Source organism: Macaca mulatta, chromosome 9 (assembly GCF_049350105.2).
Source record: "Macaca mulatta isolate MMU2019108-1 chromosome 9, T2T-MMU8v2.0, whole genome shotgun sequence".
Classification (NCBI taxonomy): domain Eukaryota; kingdom Metazoa; phylum Chordata; class Mammalia; order Primates; family Cercopithecidae; genus Macaca; species Macaca mulatta.
This window is the reverse complement of record NC_133414.1, coordinates 105,291,104-105,303,755: the sequence shown is the minus strand read 5'-3', so window position 1 is coordinate 105,303,755 and position 12,652 is coordinate 105,291,104. Positions and strand designations below refer to the sequence as shown.

General features: G+C 43.8%; 1 protein-coding gene across 8 annotated transcripts in view; it reads left to right on the top strand.

The window, feature by feature from the left end:
* The window catches only part of MYOF (myoferlin), a 173,319-nt gene that overhangs the window by 132,368 nt on the left and 28,299 nt on the right, over nucleotides 1-12,652 (top strand). For 4 of the 8 annotated variants that reach the window (XM_077946808.1, XM_077946806.1, XM_077946804.1 and 1 more), the window contains 3 exons: nucleotides 2,892-2,968; nucleotides 9,201-9,299; nucleotides 11,225-11,350. In XM_077946808.1, the coding sequence (XP_077802934.1) occupies nucleotides 2,892-2,968; nucleotides 9,201-9,299; nucleotides 11,225-11,350 (302 nt within the window). Of the gene's footprint in view, nucleotides 1-2,891; nucleotides 2,981-6,935; nucleotides 6,948-9,200; nucleotides 9,300-11,224; nucleotides 11,351-12,652 lie in introns of all 8 variants that reach the window. The other 4 variants (XM_015147703.3, XM_015147702.3, XM_077946805.1 and 1 more) reach the window with 2 other exon arrangements.

Below are 12,652 nucleotides of genomic sequence, written 5' to 3'. Positions count from 1 at the left end.
GATACCTGGGGACAGTGGGGACCAAGACAGCCATGTTCCCCTCTCACAAAGCAAGAGTCCAGCGGGGAAGGCAAACGAGGAAGTGTGCAGTTGCAGTCCAGTGTGATAAATACCTTGATGGGGAAAACAGGAAGCTCCGTGACTCCATGAACATTGACAGAGGAGGAGATTTTATTTCCGATTGCTTTCCATCTGTTGGCCTACCTCATTATCACATATAATTAATATGTAAATGACAGAGCAGGGCATAATACTTACTTTAGATTTCCATAATAAATAATAGCTAGTGATACAGCATTTTGCAATTACCCATTCAATAGTTACTTGCTTTTAGCTTACCATGTGCTAGGGACTGTGTTAGGGGCTGGGGGCTATATTGCATCAGTGCAAGAGATCCCAGGGCCCCTGGCCTCATAAATTAGACACCGTGGGAGGGCTGGAACAGCCTCATTCAGCTGATCCTTGGTGGCTTCAAGACTGAAGCAGATGTCTTCTATTTAAGCAGCTGTGTCACTAACTGGTTCTATTAAAACTTTCATAAGGGTTGGTATTGATTTTACAGAGCCTCTGAAACTCATCTGCTGTGTAGGTGTGAGCATCCTGGATCCCTGATTCAGAGAAGAGGGAGAAAATCCACAGTCACATTTAAGCAAAACTCTACATGTGCTTATCAAGAAATGTCCCATGTAAAACATTTTATGCTGAATTGATGGTGCCTAAAATAGCAGCATTTTTGATAACAACAAGGATTGTTGTAATTGCAGGATTGTTTCATTTTAAGGTTACTAAATGGAGAGGAACCACTTTCCTGGCTTTTTGTTTTTCTTACTGTTCTCATGAGAGAAGGTTTTTTTGGTCCAAATACATGAAATCATCCAGAGGGTACAAATGCTACACGCTTTCTCTGGCCCTGGAATCACTTACGTGGATCTGTTTGTGTCTATTGCTCAGGAGTGGGCTAGGTCCAGGGCAGACATAGCCTGGCTAGTGATTCTACGTAATCAGTGTAGAGTGTGGTCAAGGTTTCAGAGAGCCCCAGAAAAGGAAAATCTGGTCCTTTCATAAAACCAATGAGAGGTTAATGGCCTCATGTTGGAAGTGCACAGAATACCATTCTCCTGTCCCTTGGGCTTTGTTTTCATGAGGAGGGTGAAGTGGAGAACTGATCCTCTAGGAAAGAGCTTGCGTTCAGTTGTGTTCTCCCTGCCCTCTGGTTGTCTTGTTCCGTACTGTGCAGTTGTCAGCATCTGCAGGGGAGCCTATCTTGGAAGGGTAGAGACTGCTTACAGGTCTAGGGATGCCACCTAGATCTAAAACTACCTCACACAGTAACTGATAGATCACCGATGCTCAGGAAATGTCAGTCTCCCCTCCTCCCCAGTATCCCCCTGATGGTTACTCCAGGCTCTGGTGTGGTGGTTAAAACACAGCTTTGGAGTCAGCCAGACCTGGGTTACTTACTCCCCAACTTGCCACTGATTGTTTCACCTGAAGCAAGTGACTTGCTTGCTCTTAGCTTCAGTTTGTTTTAAAATTTTTAAAACGGGGAAAATGGCACATATTCTACAGGATTATTGAGGTATGGAATGAGATCATGTACGTAAAGTGTTTAGCTAAGTGCCCAGCACATGGTAAGTACCAAAAAAGGTTTCTTGCCTCTCCTCCTTTATGTCCTGTATGTCAATTGCCAGAGTGGGTTAAACAGAAAGTTCTATCGGCTTGACAGAGTTTGTTCTGTCTGGGTTCTGGCCTCCTGTTAAATGTCTTCCTGTTCGATGCTTCTTCAATAAATGGAGATGTACCTCTCATCCTATCCCCACTCCAGGGTGAGGCTTTAGTACCCCCGCTTTAGCTGAATCAAATGCAGTAAGCCCAGGGACGACTACTGAGTCCATGCTCTAACCCCCAAATCCTGAGTCACAGATATTTTGGGAATTGTACATAAAGTCAGGGCACATGTCTTCTCCCTATATATACGCTGTTGGGAATAAGGGCTGAATAAGCCAGTGCAACCTCAGACCTGAAGTGTAAAACAATCCACCCTGCTTTTCTTTTCCTTTCCTTTCTCTTCTTCTTTTTTTTTTTTTTAATTTAAGTTCTGGGATACATGTGCAGAACGTGCAGGTTTGTTACATAGGTATACACGTGCCACGGTGGTTTGCTGCACCCATTAACCTGTCATCCACATTAGATATTTCTCCTAATGCTATCCTTCCCCCAGCCTCTCACCCCTCCTTTCCCTTCTTTTTCTTATTTTTCTCTTATTTATTTTCTGTGTCTTAGGAACAAATTTCAAGAAAAGAAGACTCCTTCAGATGTAGGCTGTCTGTATGTTCTCACTTATAAGTAGGAGCTAAGCTATGGGAACACAAAGGCATACACAGTGGTATAATGGACATTGGAGACTCAGAAGGGGGAGGGGGATAAAAAGCTGCATATTGGGCACAATGTACACTACTCAGGTGACAAGTGCACTACAATCTCAGAATTCTCCACTATATAATTCATCTGTGTAACCAAAAGCCTCTTGTACCCCAAAAGCTATTGAAATAAAAAATAGTTCCCCACCCCTACTCCTGCACCCTCTAAAGACATATATTGACACAATTCTTTTTTGAGCACTTTCTGTATAGGCACTGGACTAATTATCTAAAACAAAACAGTGTGGACATATCCCCTAGAAAATGTCTAAAACCATATTATATTTGCGGAAATGTGATGGATTGTTGGGTTATTTTCTACATTCAGGAGTTGTCCTCCCTATTCTGTAAGTCTCGTCCAAGAATAAACTCTACCATCTACCCTATGGCTGTTAAACTTGAACTTGGAGTAGAATGTTCGCCACTATATTTCTCTAAGTATCTTAAATTTAAAAAGTATTTGTCTTGCAGCCTCCCTTCTGTCTGCCCCACCATGCCGGGACATCGTTATCGAAATGGAAGACACCAAACCATTACTGGCTTCTAAGGTAGGCTTCAGAGCTCATCATTGGATGCTGTCAGTTTTATCTTCCAGATGTCTAAGCATTTGGTGAATTCAGTCAGACAACAATTTGTTGCAATTATAATCATCAGCCAATCCATTTATTGAAGACTGAGTACAGACAAGAGTCTAAATCTTGCACTCATCAACAGTTATAACACTGTGTAGACTAGTAGTCTTCAACCTTCACTAATAAGTCACCCAGAATACTTAAAATAAAACCCATGCCCGGCCGGGCGCGGTGGCTCAAGCCTGTAATCCCAGCACTTTGGGAGGCTGAGGCGGGCGGATCACGAGGTCAGGAGATCGAGACCATCCTGGCTAACACGGTGAAACCCCGTCTCTACTAAAAATACAAAAAGAAACTAGCCGGGCGAGGTGGCGGGCGCCTGTAGTCCCAGCTACTCCGGAGGCTGAGGCAGGAGAATGGCGTGAACCCGGGAGGCGGAGCTTGCAGTGAGCCGAGATCGCGCCACTGCACTCCAGTCTGGGCGACAGAGCGAGACTCAGTCTCAAAAAAAAAAAAAAAAAACCCATGCCCAGGCCCCACCTCCCAAGAAGGAGAGGGACCTAGACATCAGTATGTTTTTAAATCTCCTCGAATGATTTTAATATGCGGGCACGTCGGAGAACCACAGGTGTGGACAGTCTGAGAAAGATCGTTTGCTAGAAAGCGAAGTGTCAGAAGCAAATTTATAGCATTGCAACATTCAGATCAGAGATAACACAACACGCCAGATTCTTTCCCCTACATAAAGCAGAAGTGTTTCAAAATTTCTAATGACCATATTTATCAGTATATGGGACACCCAGGTTTTTATATTCACTGTCATTTTGAAGTGAAGAAATTGGTTGAAATATTCACTCAAGGCCCTATTTTAAAATTAACTATTCCAGCCACTTCTACATGAAGGAATGGGGGAAAAAGTCTCAGCCCAGAAAAAAAGAAAACACCAAATATCTCCCTGTTTCTCTTGGCATCTATGATGAACATTCACAGCGTGTTTTAATGTGCAAACTAGCCCAAAAATGCACATGATTGCACTTTAATATGTTATGTCCATAAACAGTGCCTTTAAAAAAATCTACTTCCTTCCCACTGCATTAAACTCACTAACAACTGGACCATATAAAATATAGTCTCCACAGCCAGCACTGTGCAGGAGTGTGTTTGATTCTACTCTCTGGGAATCCTACATAGTCACAAACGACAATATCAAATTTCCAATCCCATAGGCCAAAACTACTGTGATCACTTTGTAAACCACCCCAGATATCCCTAATAATATGCCTAGTAGCCTTGGCAGAAGTTAATATACTTCAGATCTTTTCTGTAGATTTTTACAACTATAGAAAAAGACATTTTAAGATCTTGCTGTATAATCTGCCTCCAGGTTTGCCATCTCTCATCGTCAGTCAATTCTTATTACATGCCTTCAGTGTACTCAGTAGCCCTAAGTACAACTGAGGAACAGGAGAAGAATAAAGTCAACAATCTATGCCAGTATTTTCATTCACTTCTTAACCATAGTTAGGAAATGTGACTATGTTACTGTAGCAACACTTTATGAAAGTTCAGTTTACATCATAGAATTAAACATTGCAACATAGCAGGATTGGGGATGGTAGTATCAGTCATTCCCACTGTATTGTAAATTGCCTTAATCTGCCTGCTCTCCTAATATCTAGTTGAGGTACACTGTGTTGATAAGAAAGGCTGGTTGAAATCTCTAAAAATCTGAGTCCACTTGTTCATCAAAGTAGACATGGCACATCTGTACAAAGTCAAATAAACAAAGTTGCACTTTGAAAGAGCCAATAACAAGCTTGCGGATGTCCTGTATTACATGTACATGTAATGTACATGTAATGCACATGTATTACCACTTAATCCAGGCCTTGTGTCTGGGTAAATGGAGGGAATGCCTTAAAAATAACTATGCTGTTGCTGGGAGCTGGAGGCTGTGTCTTTGAGTGACAGTGTCACACTCCGGAAACTCATGGCATTACTCTGTGATGTCCATGGGAATTCTTAACAAATGGACTGAGCACTATCACAAGAAAAGTGAGAAATAAGTCTTTGGGGAAAATTGGTCAAGTGCTAGCCAAATAACATGGACATGCGTACATGGCCATCTCAACAATTACCTTCCAATTCCAGTGCTTAAGCAGTATGTCAACAGCACTCAGCAAAATGGCTTCTCCAGCGACAGTGCATGTATGTATGATAAACAAATGCATGAGGCTGCCTGGGGCTGTGGGACCTTGGCCTAAAAACTTGAATTATTCTTACCACTCTTTCTATTAGTAGATTTTGGAGTGAAAAGTGATCTTTCAACAAACGTGATAGTTTTAAGCCTAAAAGAAGAATCTTCTGTGCCATTTAATTATTTGATTCCCATTGCAAGTTTATTATTAGATATAATAAAGCAAGTCACATCAGTTGCTTCCATTACCTTTCCACATGAACTAATGATCGTGTAGGCACGAATAAATTATCCCATACTAATCCTAAAGTTTAAAATCAGCAACTTGTCTTAAATAATGCCTTTTAGGCCTGACATGGTGGCTCACGCCTGTAATTCCAGCACTTTGGGAGGCTGGCAGTTGGATCACCTGAGGTCAGGAGTTTGTGACCAGCCTGGCCAACATGGTGAAACCCTGTCTCTACTAAAAATACAAAAAATTAGCCGGGCATGGTGGCGGGCGCCTGTCATCCCAGCTACTTGGGAAGCTGAGGCAGGAGAATCACTTAAACCTGGGAGACGGAGGTTGCAGGGAGCTGAGATCATGCCATTGCACTCTAGCCTGGGCAACAAGAGCAAAACTTAGTCTAAAAAAAAAAAAAATCTTTTAAATCATGAACTGTTATTTTCCTTGAAATGGTTTGAATTGTGAACAAACGCATTCTAAAAATCTGATTTCAGGAACCATTGAGAATGTAAGAGTACTTTGGAAATAAAATCACTCTCTCCAAAATCTCAATTCAGCTGTGATGATCTAACCCTTAAATCTTGCTTTGGTATGAATCTAATAGAAAGAATTGCCTATCTGTCCCTCTGCCTCTCTTGGCAATTCCATTGTGCTGAACAAAAATCAATCCAGAAAATACCAAGGGGCACCTACGGAAGCAGCCCCATGGCCTCTCACATGGCAGCCGGAGGAAGACCCTTTAGGATGAACATAAAGTTAGGATCTCAGAAAAGGGTCTAGTCAGCATGTCTTCAAACTGCCACTGAGGACGAGCTTGGCTAATGCCCCAACAGATACCAGGACCACATTCAGGCCCCACTTCCCAGTTCTTCATTCTCTCATCTCCTGGATGGGCCCTAGATCAGGGTGGGTTCTCTATGGAAAAAATCACGTGAAAGGATTTGGCCAATGGGAAACTTCACATCCTCATATTAGAGCAACTTTGATGGATGAGTATTTATTTGGTGCTGTAACATAGGCATGGTGGAGGGGGTACCTACATGATAACATTGCAGTCAAACATATCTTGTGACAGGACAGTTTTTTGTGGGGAGGAGAATTACACCAAGTTTGGAGATATATTTTAGGAACTAAACAGAATGTAAGGTCTGGAGCAGGGGGATGAGCAGCTCCATACCCTGCTCCTGTGTGAGCTGTGAAATGTCTAACTCCATCGAAAACATGAGACGGCGGGGCAGAGAAGGGGCTACTTCCAAACCTTTCATTGTAATACTGTGTGTAACCTTTTGCATATTTTCAGAAAAGAAACCAGTAAAGTGGGTTCAGTTGTGGGCTCATCTTGACTTAGAAAAATTTAAATAATTTAAATAACTCATCAAAATGTTGATAATATAAGGCATGCATGAATAATAATTTTTCCTTCTTTCTTTCTCTTTAAACCTCATGTTCCTGGGGTCTCCATATCTATGTGACCTGTTATATGGTTCGCCCTCTTCCTGACCCGACATGGGCACGAGCAGCTGACAGAAAAGGTAACTATGGTATACATTTTGCCACATCTAAGATTCATGGACCGGGCGTGGTGGCTCACGCCTGTAATCCCAGAACTTTGGGAGGCTGAGGCGGGCAGATCACCTGAGGTCAGGAGTTCAAGACCAGCCTGACCAACATAAAGAAACCCTGTCTCTACTAAAAATACAAAATTAGCCGGGCATGGTGGTGCATGCCTATAATCCCAGCTACTCAGGAGGCTGAGGCAGGAGAATCGCTTGAACCCGGGAGGCGGAGGTTGCGGTGAGCTGAGATCACACCGTTGCACTCCAGCCTGGGCTTAAAACTCCATCTCCAAAAAAAAAAAAAAAAAAAAAAAAAAAAAAAAAAAGGATTCATGTATTTTCTGCCCAGAATTTTTATGGGAATAGTTTTTTCTAAATCTAGGGGGGCCGGGCCCAATGGCTCACTCCTATAATCCCAGCACTTTGGGAGGCTGAAGCAGGCAGATCACTTGAGGCCAGGAGTTTGAGATCAGCCTGGCCAACACACGAAACCCTGTCTCTACTGAAAATACAAACATTCACCAGGTGGGTGGTGGGTGCTTGTAATCCCAGCTTTTCAGGAGGCTGAGGCACAAGAATCGCTTGAACCTGGGAGGTGGAGGTTGCAATGCAATGACCTGAGATTGCACCACTGTACTCCAGCCCGGGCAACAGAGCGAGATGGTGTGTCAAAATTTAAAAAAAGAGCTAAATCCATGGGTAGGTTGCTGACCCATAAAGGGGAAGTAATTCTGTGTAAGTATGTGTAACACACATGCATCACACACACACACACATAAATAAGAAGCATATAATGTAATATATAATATAACACAAATAAGAAGTAGCTTTTCAAGACTGGGCGCAGTGGCTCACGCCCATAATCCCAGCACTTTGGGGGGCTGAGGCGGGCGGATTACGAGGTCAGGAGTTCGAGACCAGCTGGCCAATATGGTGAAACCCCGTCTCTACTGAAAATACAAAAAGTAGCTGGGTATGGTGGCATATGCCTGTAGTCCCAGCTACTCAGGAGGCTGAGGCAGGAGAATCGCTTGAACCCAGAAGGCAGAGGTTGCAGGGAGCTGAGATTATGCCACTGCACTCCAGCCTGGGCAACAGAGTGAGACTCCGTCTCAAAAAAATAAAAAAATAGAAAGAAGTAGCCTCTCTTGTCCCTTCTTCCTTTCCCCCAAGAGGCGCTATTGCAGGTGACACTCTGTGTTTTTTTGTTTGTTTTTGTTTTGGTGTTACTATTTCCAAGGTAGGTTAAAATAAACAATGGGTGGGTCTGATAAGAATCTATTCTTGTTATAAATCTGAGTGGGAGGTCTTCTATATAGTTTGACAATATTCCACAAGTGACTCTTACATGCTGTCCCTTCTGTCCAACCAAGAACCACCCATTGAAACCAGAGATTCCCAACACCGTCTCCACATTGGACTCTCCTGGGGAACTTCTGAAAACTTATTGGATGCCCTGGTCTCACCCCCGACTGATTGCATCAGAATCTCCTAGGATAGGTCGGGAGCCCTGGTCTAACTGAACCATCATGCCTCCCTTCCTTTCATTTCACGTTTTATAATTTTCAAAGCTCTTTCTCCTAAAAATCCCCTACGATTTCCAGAACAACATTTGGAGGTACATGGAGGCAGGTGGATGAAGGCAGTATGTGAATGCTTTGTCCATTGTATTATTATTCCATTCAGTGGATGAAGAAATTGACGCTCAGAGATGTTAAACAACTTGCCCAAGCCGGTACAGCTTATAACTTAAGGGTATGGCTTATAACATAAAGGAAGGAACTTGAATTAAAACCAGTTTTTCCAATTTTTAGCTAGTGAGTATTGTATTACAAGCCATTACTGGCTAAAAGGGCTAAGAAAATGAGATAGTAGAAAACATATATTGGAGGTTTTCTTTAAATTTATATGTATATGTAAATATCAAGTCAACAGAATAAAAATGTAAAAACCAACAAATTAATAGATTGTGTCTAAAGGACATAAGAACATTATCTAGTATGACTATAGCCAAACACATTTCATTGGCCAAGAATGGTCATTTCACCTCTAGTTTCTGAGTAGAAGAATCGTGAAGGCTTTCTCTATTGTGCATGTAAACAAAAGTCATAATCTCACCTATAACAGGGTCAGAAGAACCTATTTCTTAACTATTAAATATGCATTTTCCTTTATAGATTGGAAGTCCAGGACATCACTAAAGACTTTTCCATTTTGACATGTTTTTAGGAGGAAGAAATCATGGACTGGTGGAGTAAATTTTATGCTTCCTCAGGGGAACATGAAAAATGCGGACAGTATATTCAGAAAGGCTATTCCAAGCTCAAGGTACCTGGATCTATGCTGCTGTGGGTGGAGAATCGACATCCTTTAAAACTGGCCACAGGCAGAGCTCAGAGGATGACTAAAAGGTCCCTTGGGTGGGTGCTAATGAGCAGGGGCCAGGAAAACCTCTGTCTTCCCAGAGAGCCCTCTCGCACGAGTTTTGGCTTTGCCAAGATTCCAGGGACTTGAGGACAGCTATTGAGTTATGGTTACGTGACTGCCACGTTGGGGCTCGGAGGCATCTGGCAGATGGTTGGGAATGGGCTGGCACCACGCTAATTAGGCCATGATGATCCAGTTTGACTCAGGAAAACCCAGAAGTCATAGTGCTATTTGCAGAATGACACAAGATGTCAACATGCTTCATTGTGTACTTTGAACAGGGATTGGTTTCACGAGCTGAAAAGTTGAATCTGTCACATGTATGCAGCATAAAATCACAGCCATGAGAACATGTATACGGGAGGAAGACAAGCAACTGAGCTAGGCATGGCTGACTAGCTCTGAGCTTTCTGTTCATGTTTTGAATTTTCTAATTCTTTGTTCAATTTTCAGCCTGTAGGGTACTCAAGTAGAAGCAGTGCTAAAGTTTTCAGAACAATGTATATGAGAAAAAAAACTTTAGAATGAGAAATATCTGGTCATTGAAATAATTTTCCCCATCAAAGCAAAAAAAAAAAAAACCCACACCTTTTCATGTTATTGTCATAATTTCTCAGTGTAGCCTAAGAAATACTAGCATGTAAATAATCATTAATTCAGAAAAATGATCCAACGGGGCTGAAGGATCAGCCTCATACTCCATCCTCCCTCACTCCCTCTTCCCTTCCTGCCTGCCTTCTTTTCCTCCTGCCTGCTTGCCTTCCTTTCCTCCCTTCCTCCCTCCCTCCCTCCCTTCCTTCCTTCCTGTCCTTCCTTCCCTTCCCTTCCCTTTCCTTCCTTCCCTTTCTTCCCTTCCTTCCTTCCGTCCTTCTCTTCCTGCCTTCCCTCCCTTCTTCCTCCCCTCCCTTCCTCCCCTCCCTTCCTCCCCTCCCTTCCTCCCCTCCCTTCCTCCCCTCCCTTCCTCCCCTCCCTTCCTCCCCTCCCTTCCTCCCCTCCCTTCCTCCCCTCCCTTCCTCCCCTCCCTTCCTCCCCTCCCTTCCTCCCCTCCTTTCCTCCCCTCCTTTCCTTCCCTCCCTTCCTTCCTCCTTTTCTCCTTTCTTCCCTCCTTCTCCTCCTTCCTCCTCTTCTTGCTTTTTAAATTGAGAAATAATTTACATAAAATAAAGTGATCCATTCAACAAGTTGTGATTATTTTATATATACCCTGTGTGAACCACCACCCAAAACAAGAAAGAGAACATTCCCATTCCCACAGAAAACTTCCCCTTGTCCCTTTCCAGTCAATTTTCCACTATCCTCGTACCTCCTAGGAGCAACTGATTGGATTTCTCTCACCACAAACTGATTTTGCCTGATTTTGCACTTGCTCTAAATGGACTCGTATGATTTATGTTTTGTGTGTCTGGCCTCTTTAGCCCCACGTTGCAGTTTCGAGACTCATCATGTGGTTGTGTGTATTCATAGTGTGTCCCTTGTCATTGCTGAGTAGTGTTCCATTGTGTGGATATGCCACAAGTTGTTTTTCCAGTCTCCTGATAATGAAGCTGCTGTGAACATTCTTCTAGCATGTGTATGTGTTTTCACCTCTCATCAGTAAATGCCTAGGAATGCGATCTCTGGATCATAGAATAGGTGGCTACTTAACTCCATCAGAAACTACCGGACATTTTCCAAAGTGGTTGTATCCGTCTACACTCCCGCCAGCGATGTGGGAGTTCCGGTTGCCCCCTCCACAACCTCATGCCCACTTGATACTGTCAGCCCTTTCGATTGTAGACCTTACCTGCACTTTAATGAGAAATTAAGGCTCTGTTGGTGGTTTTCAGATATATAATTGCGAACTGGAAAATGTAGCAGAATTTGAGGGCCTGACAGACTTCTCAGATACATTCAAGTTATACCGAGGCAAGTCGGATGAGAATGAAGATCCTTCTGTGGTCGGAGAGTTTAAGGTGAGTAAGATATGCGTGTTGGTCCTGTTTAAAATCCACCTTCCTTTTTTATATAGGCCTAGGATAAAGGACAAGCAGGGTCTGGGGAGGGGCATGTCCTGCAGCCTCTGAGGGATGCTGGAAGGTGCCAGAAAGGAAAAAGGGGGAGGGGGAGCCAGAGCACTCTGAGCTATCTTCGCATCTCCTCCTGCCTCCCTGCTCATGCCAAGCAGCCTTGAATCCTAAGATGCAGTCTCTCCAAGATCTAGTTCCTCTCCTCATCCTACTGCCCCTACCATGCTTTCAGCAGGATCATTGTGACAACTTCTCACTTGACAGTCCTCATCACCTTTCTCATCACACTCCTCTCCAGCCTCCATGCAACCAAATCTGATCTTCTCTCTGGACTACTGAAAGGCTTTGCTTGGGTTTCCACAGGCAAGTCGCAACTCCTTCCAAAGGCAGAGCCAGTCTTTCCCAAGCTACATGGTCCCCTGCCTCCCTCCCCCTCACACACTCCACCCTCCTGCCTGGAAGAGCCTCGCCCAAGCCCCGGACACACCTTGTCCTCTCACAAGTCGGAGACTTGGGACAGGCTCTTCTTCCTTCCCTGGATGCCCTTTCTACCCGCTTTGTGGTCTGACAAAGTCCTACTCATTCTTTTAAGCACCAGCTCAAATGTCACTCTCTTTGTCAAGTGTTCCCTGATCGCTTCGGGCAGTGTGACTCACTCCTGCTCTGGGCTCCCACAGGTCTGGGTTCATGCCTCCATGAAAGCATCTTACACATGGAAAGTATCTGCAGTTATAATTGCCCCTCCCTGCAATCACGCTTGGCAAAGTCATGGCAGATGTGCTGCTGCTGCTGCTTCTTAATCCTTTGCCTATAGCAGACATTGCTAAGGAACCAGAGGATGATGCCCGATGCATGGTCTCAAATCCTTCTCAGTACAGCCTCCCACCAAGCAATCACAAATGGCACAAGAGCCAACCCTACTGACCACTGCTGCACCAGACGAGAGTCCTTGAGTTCTTTTGTGGGTCCCTAGTACCTGGCACATAGAAGGTGCTTATTCCATGCCACTTGACTGAATGAAGACCGCTGGAACTAAGATCTGTATGTTCCGAATCCAGCTTCAGTGCTTTCTCCTGGTTTCAAGGCAAAATATGTGGCCTCTCCAGCAGGTCTTGTTGGCTCACTCCTTCAAAATACAATTTTTGTGCCCTTACTATATGCCTAGTCCTGTGTTAGGCCCTGGAGATAGGGTGATGAACGAGACCTCATGCCCCTCATCCATCTCTAGAAGCTCACGGTCTAGCGAAG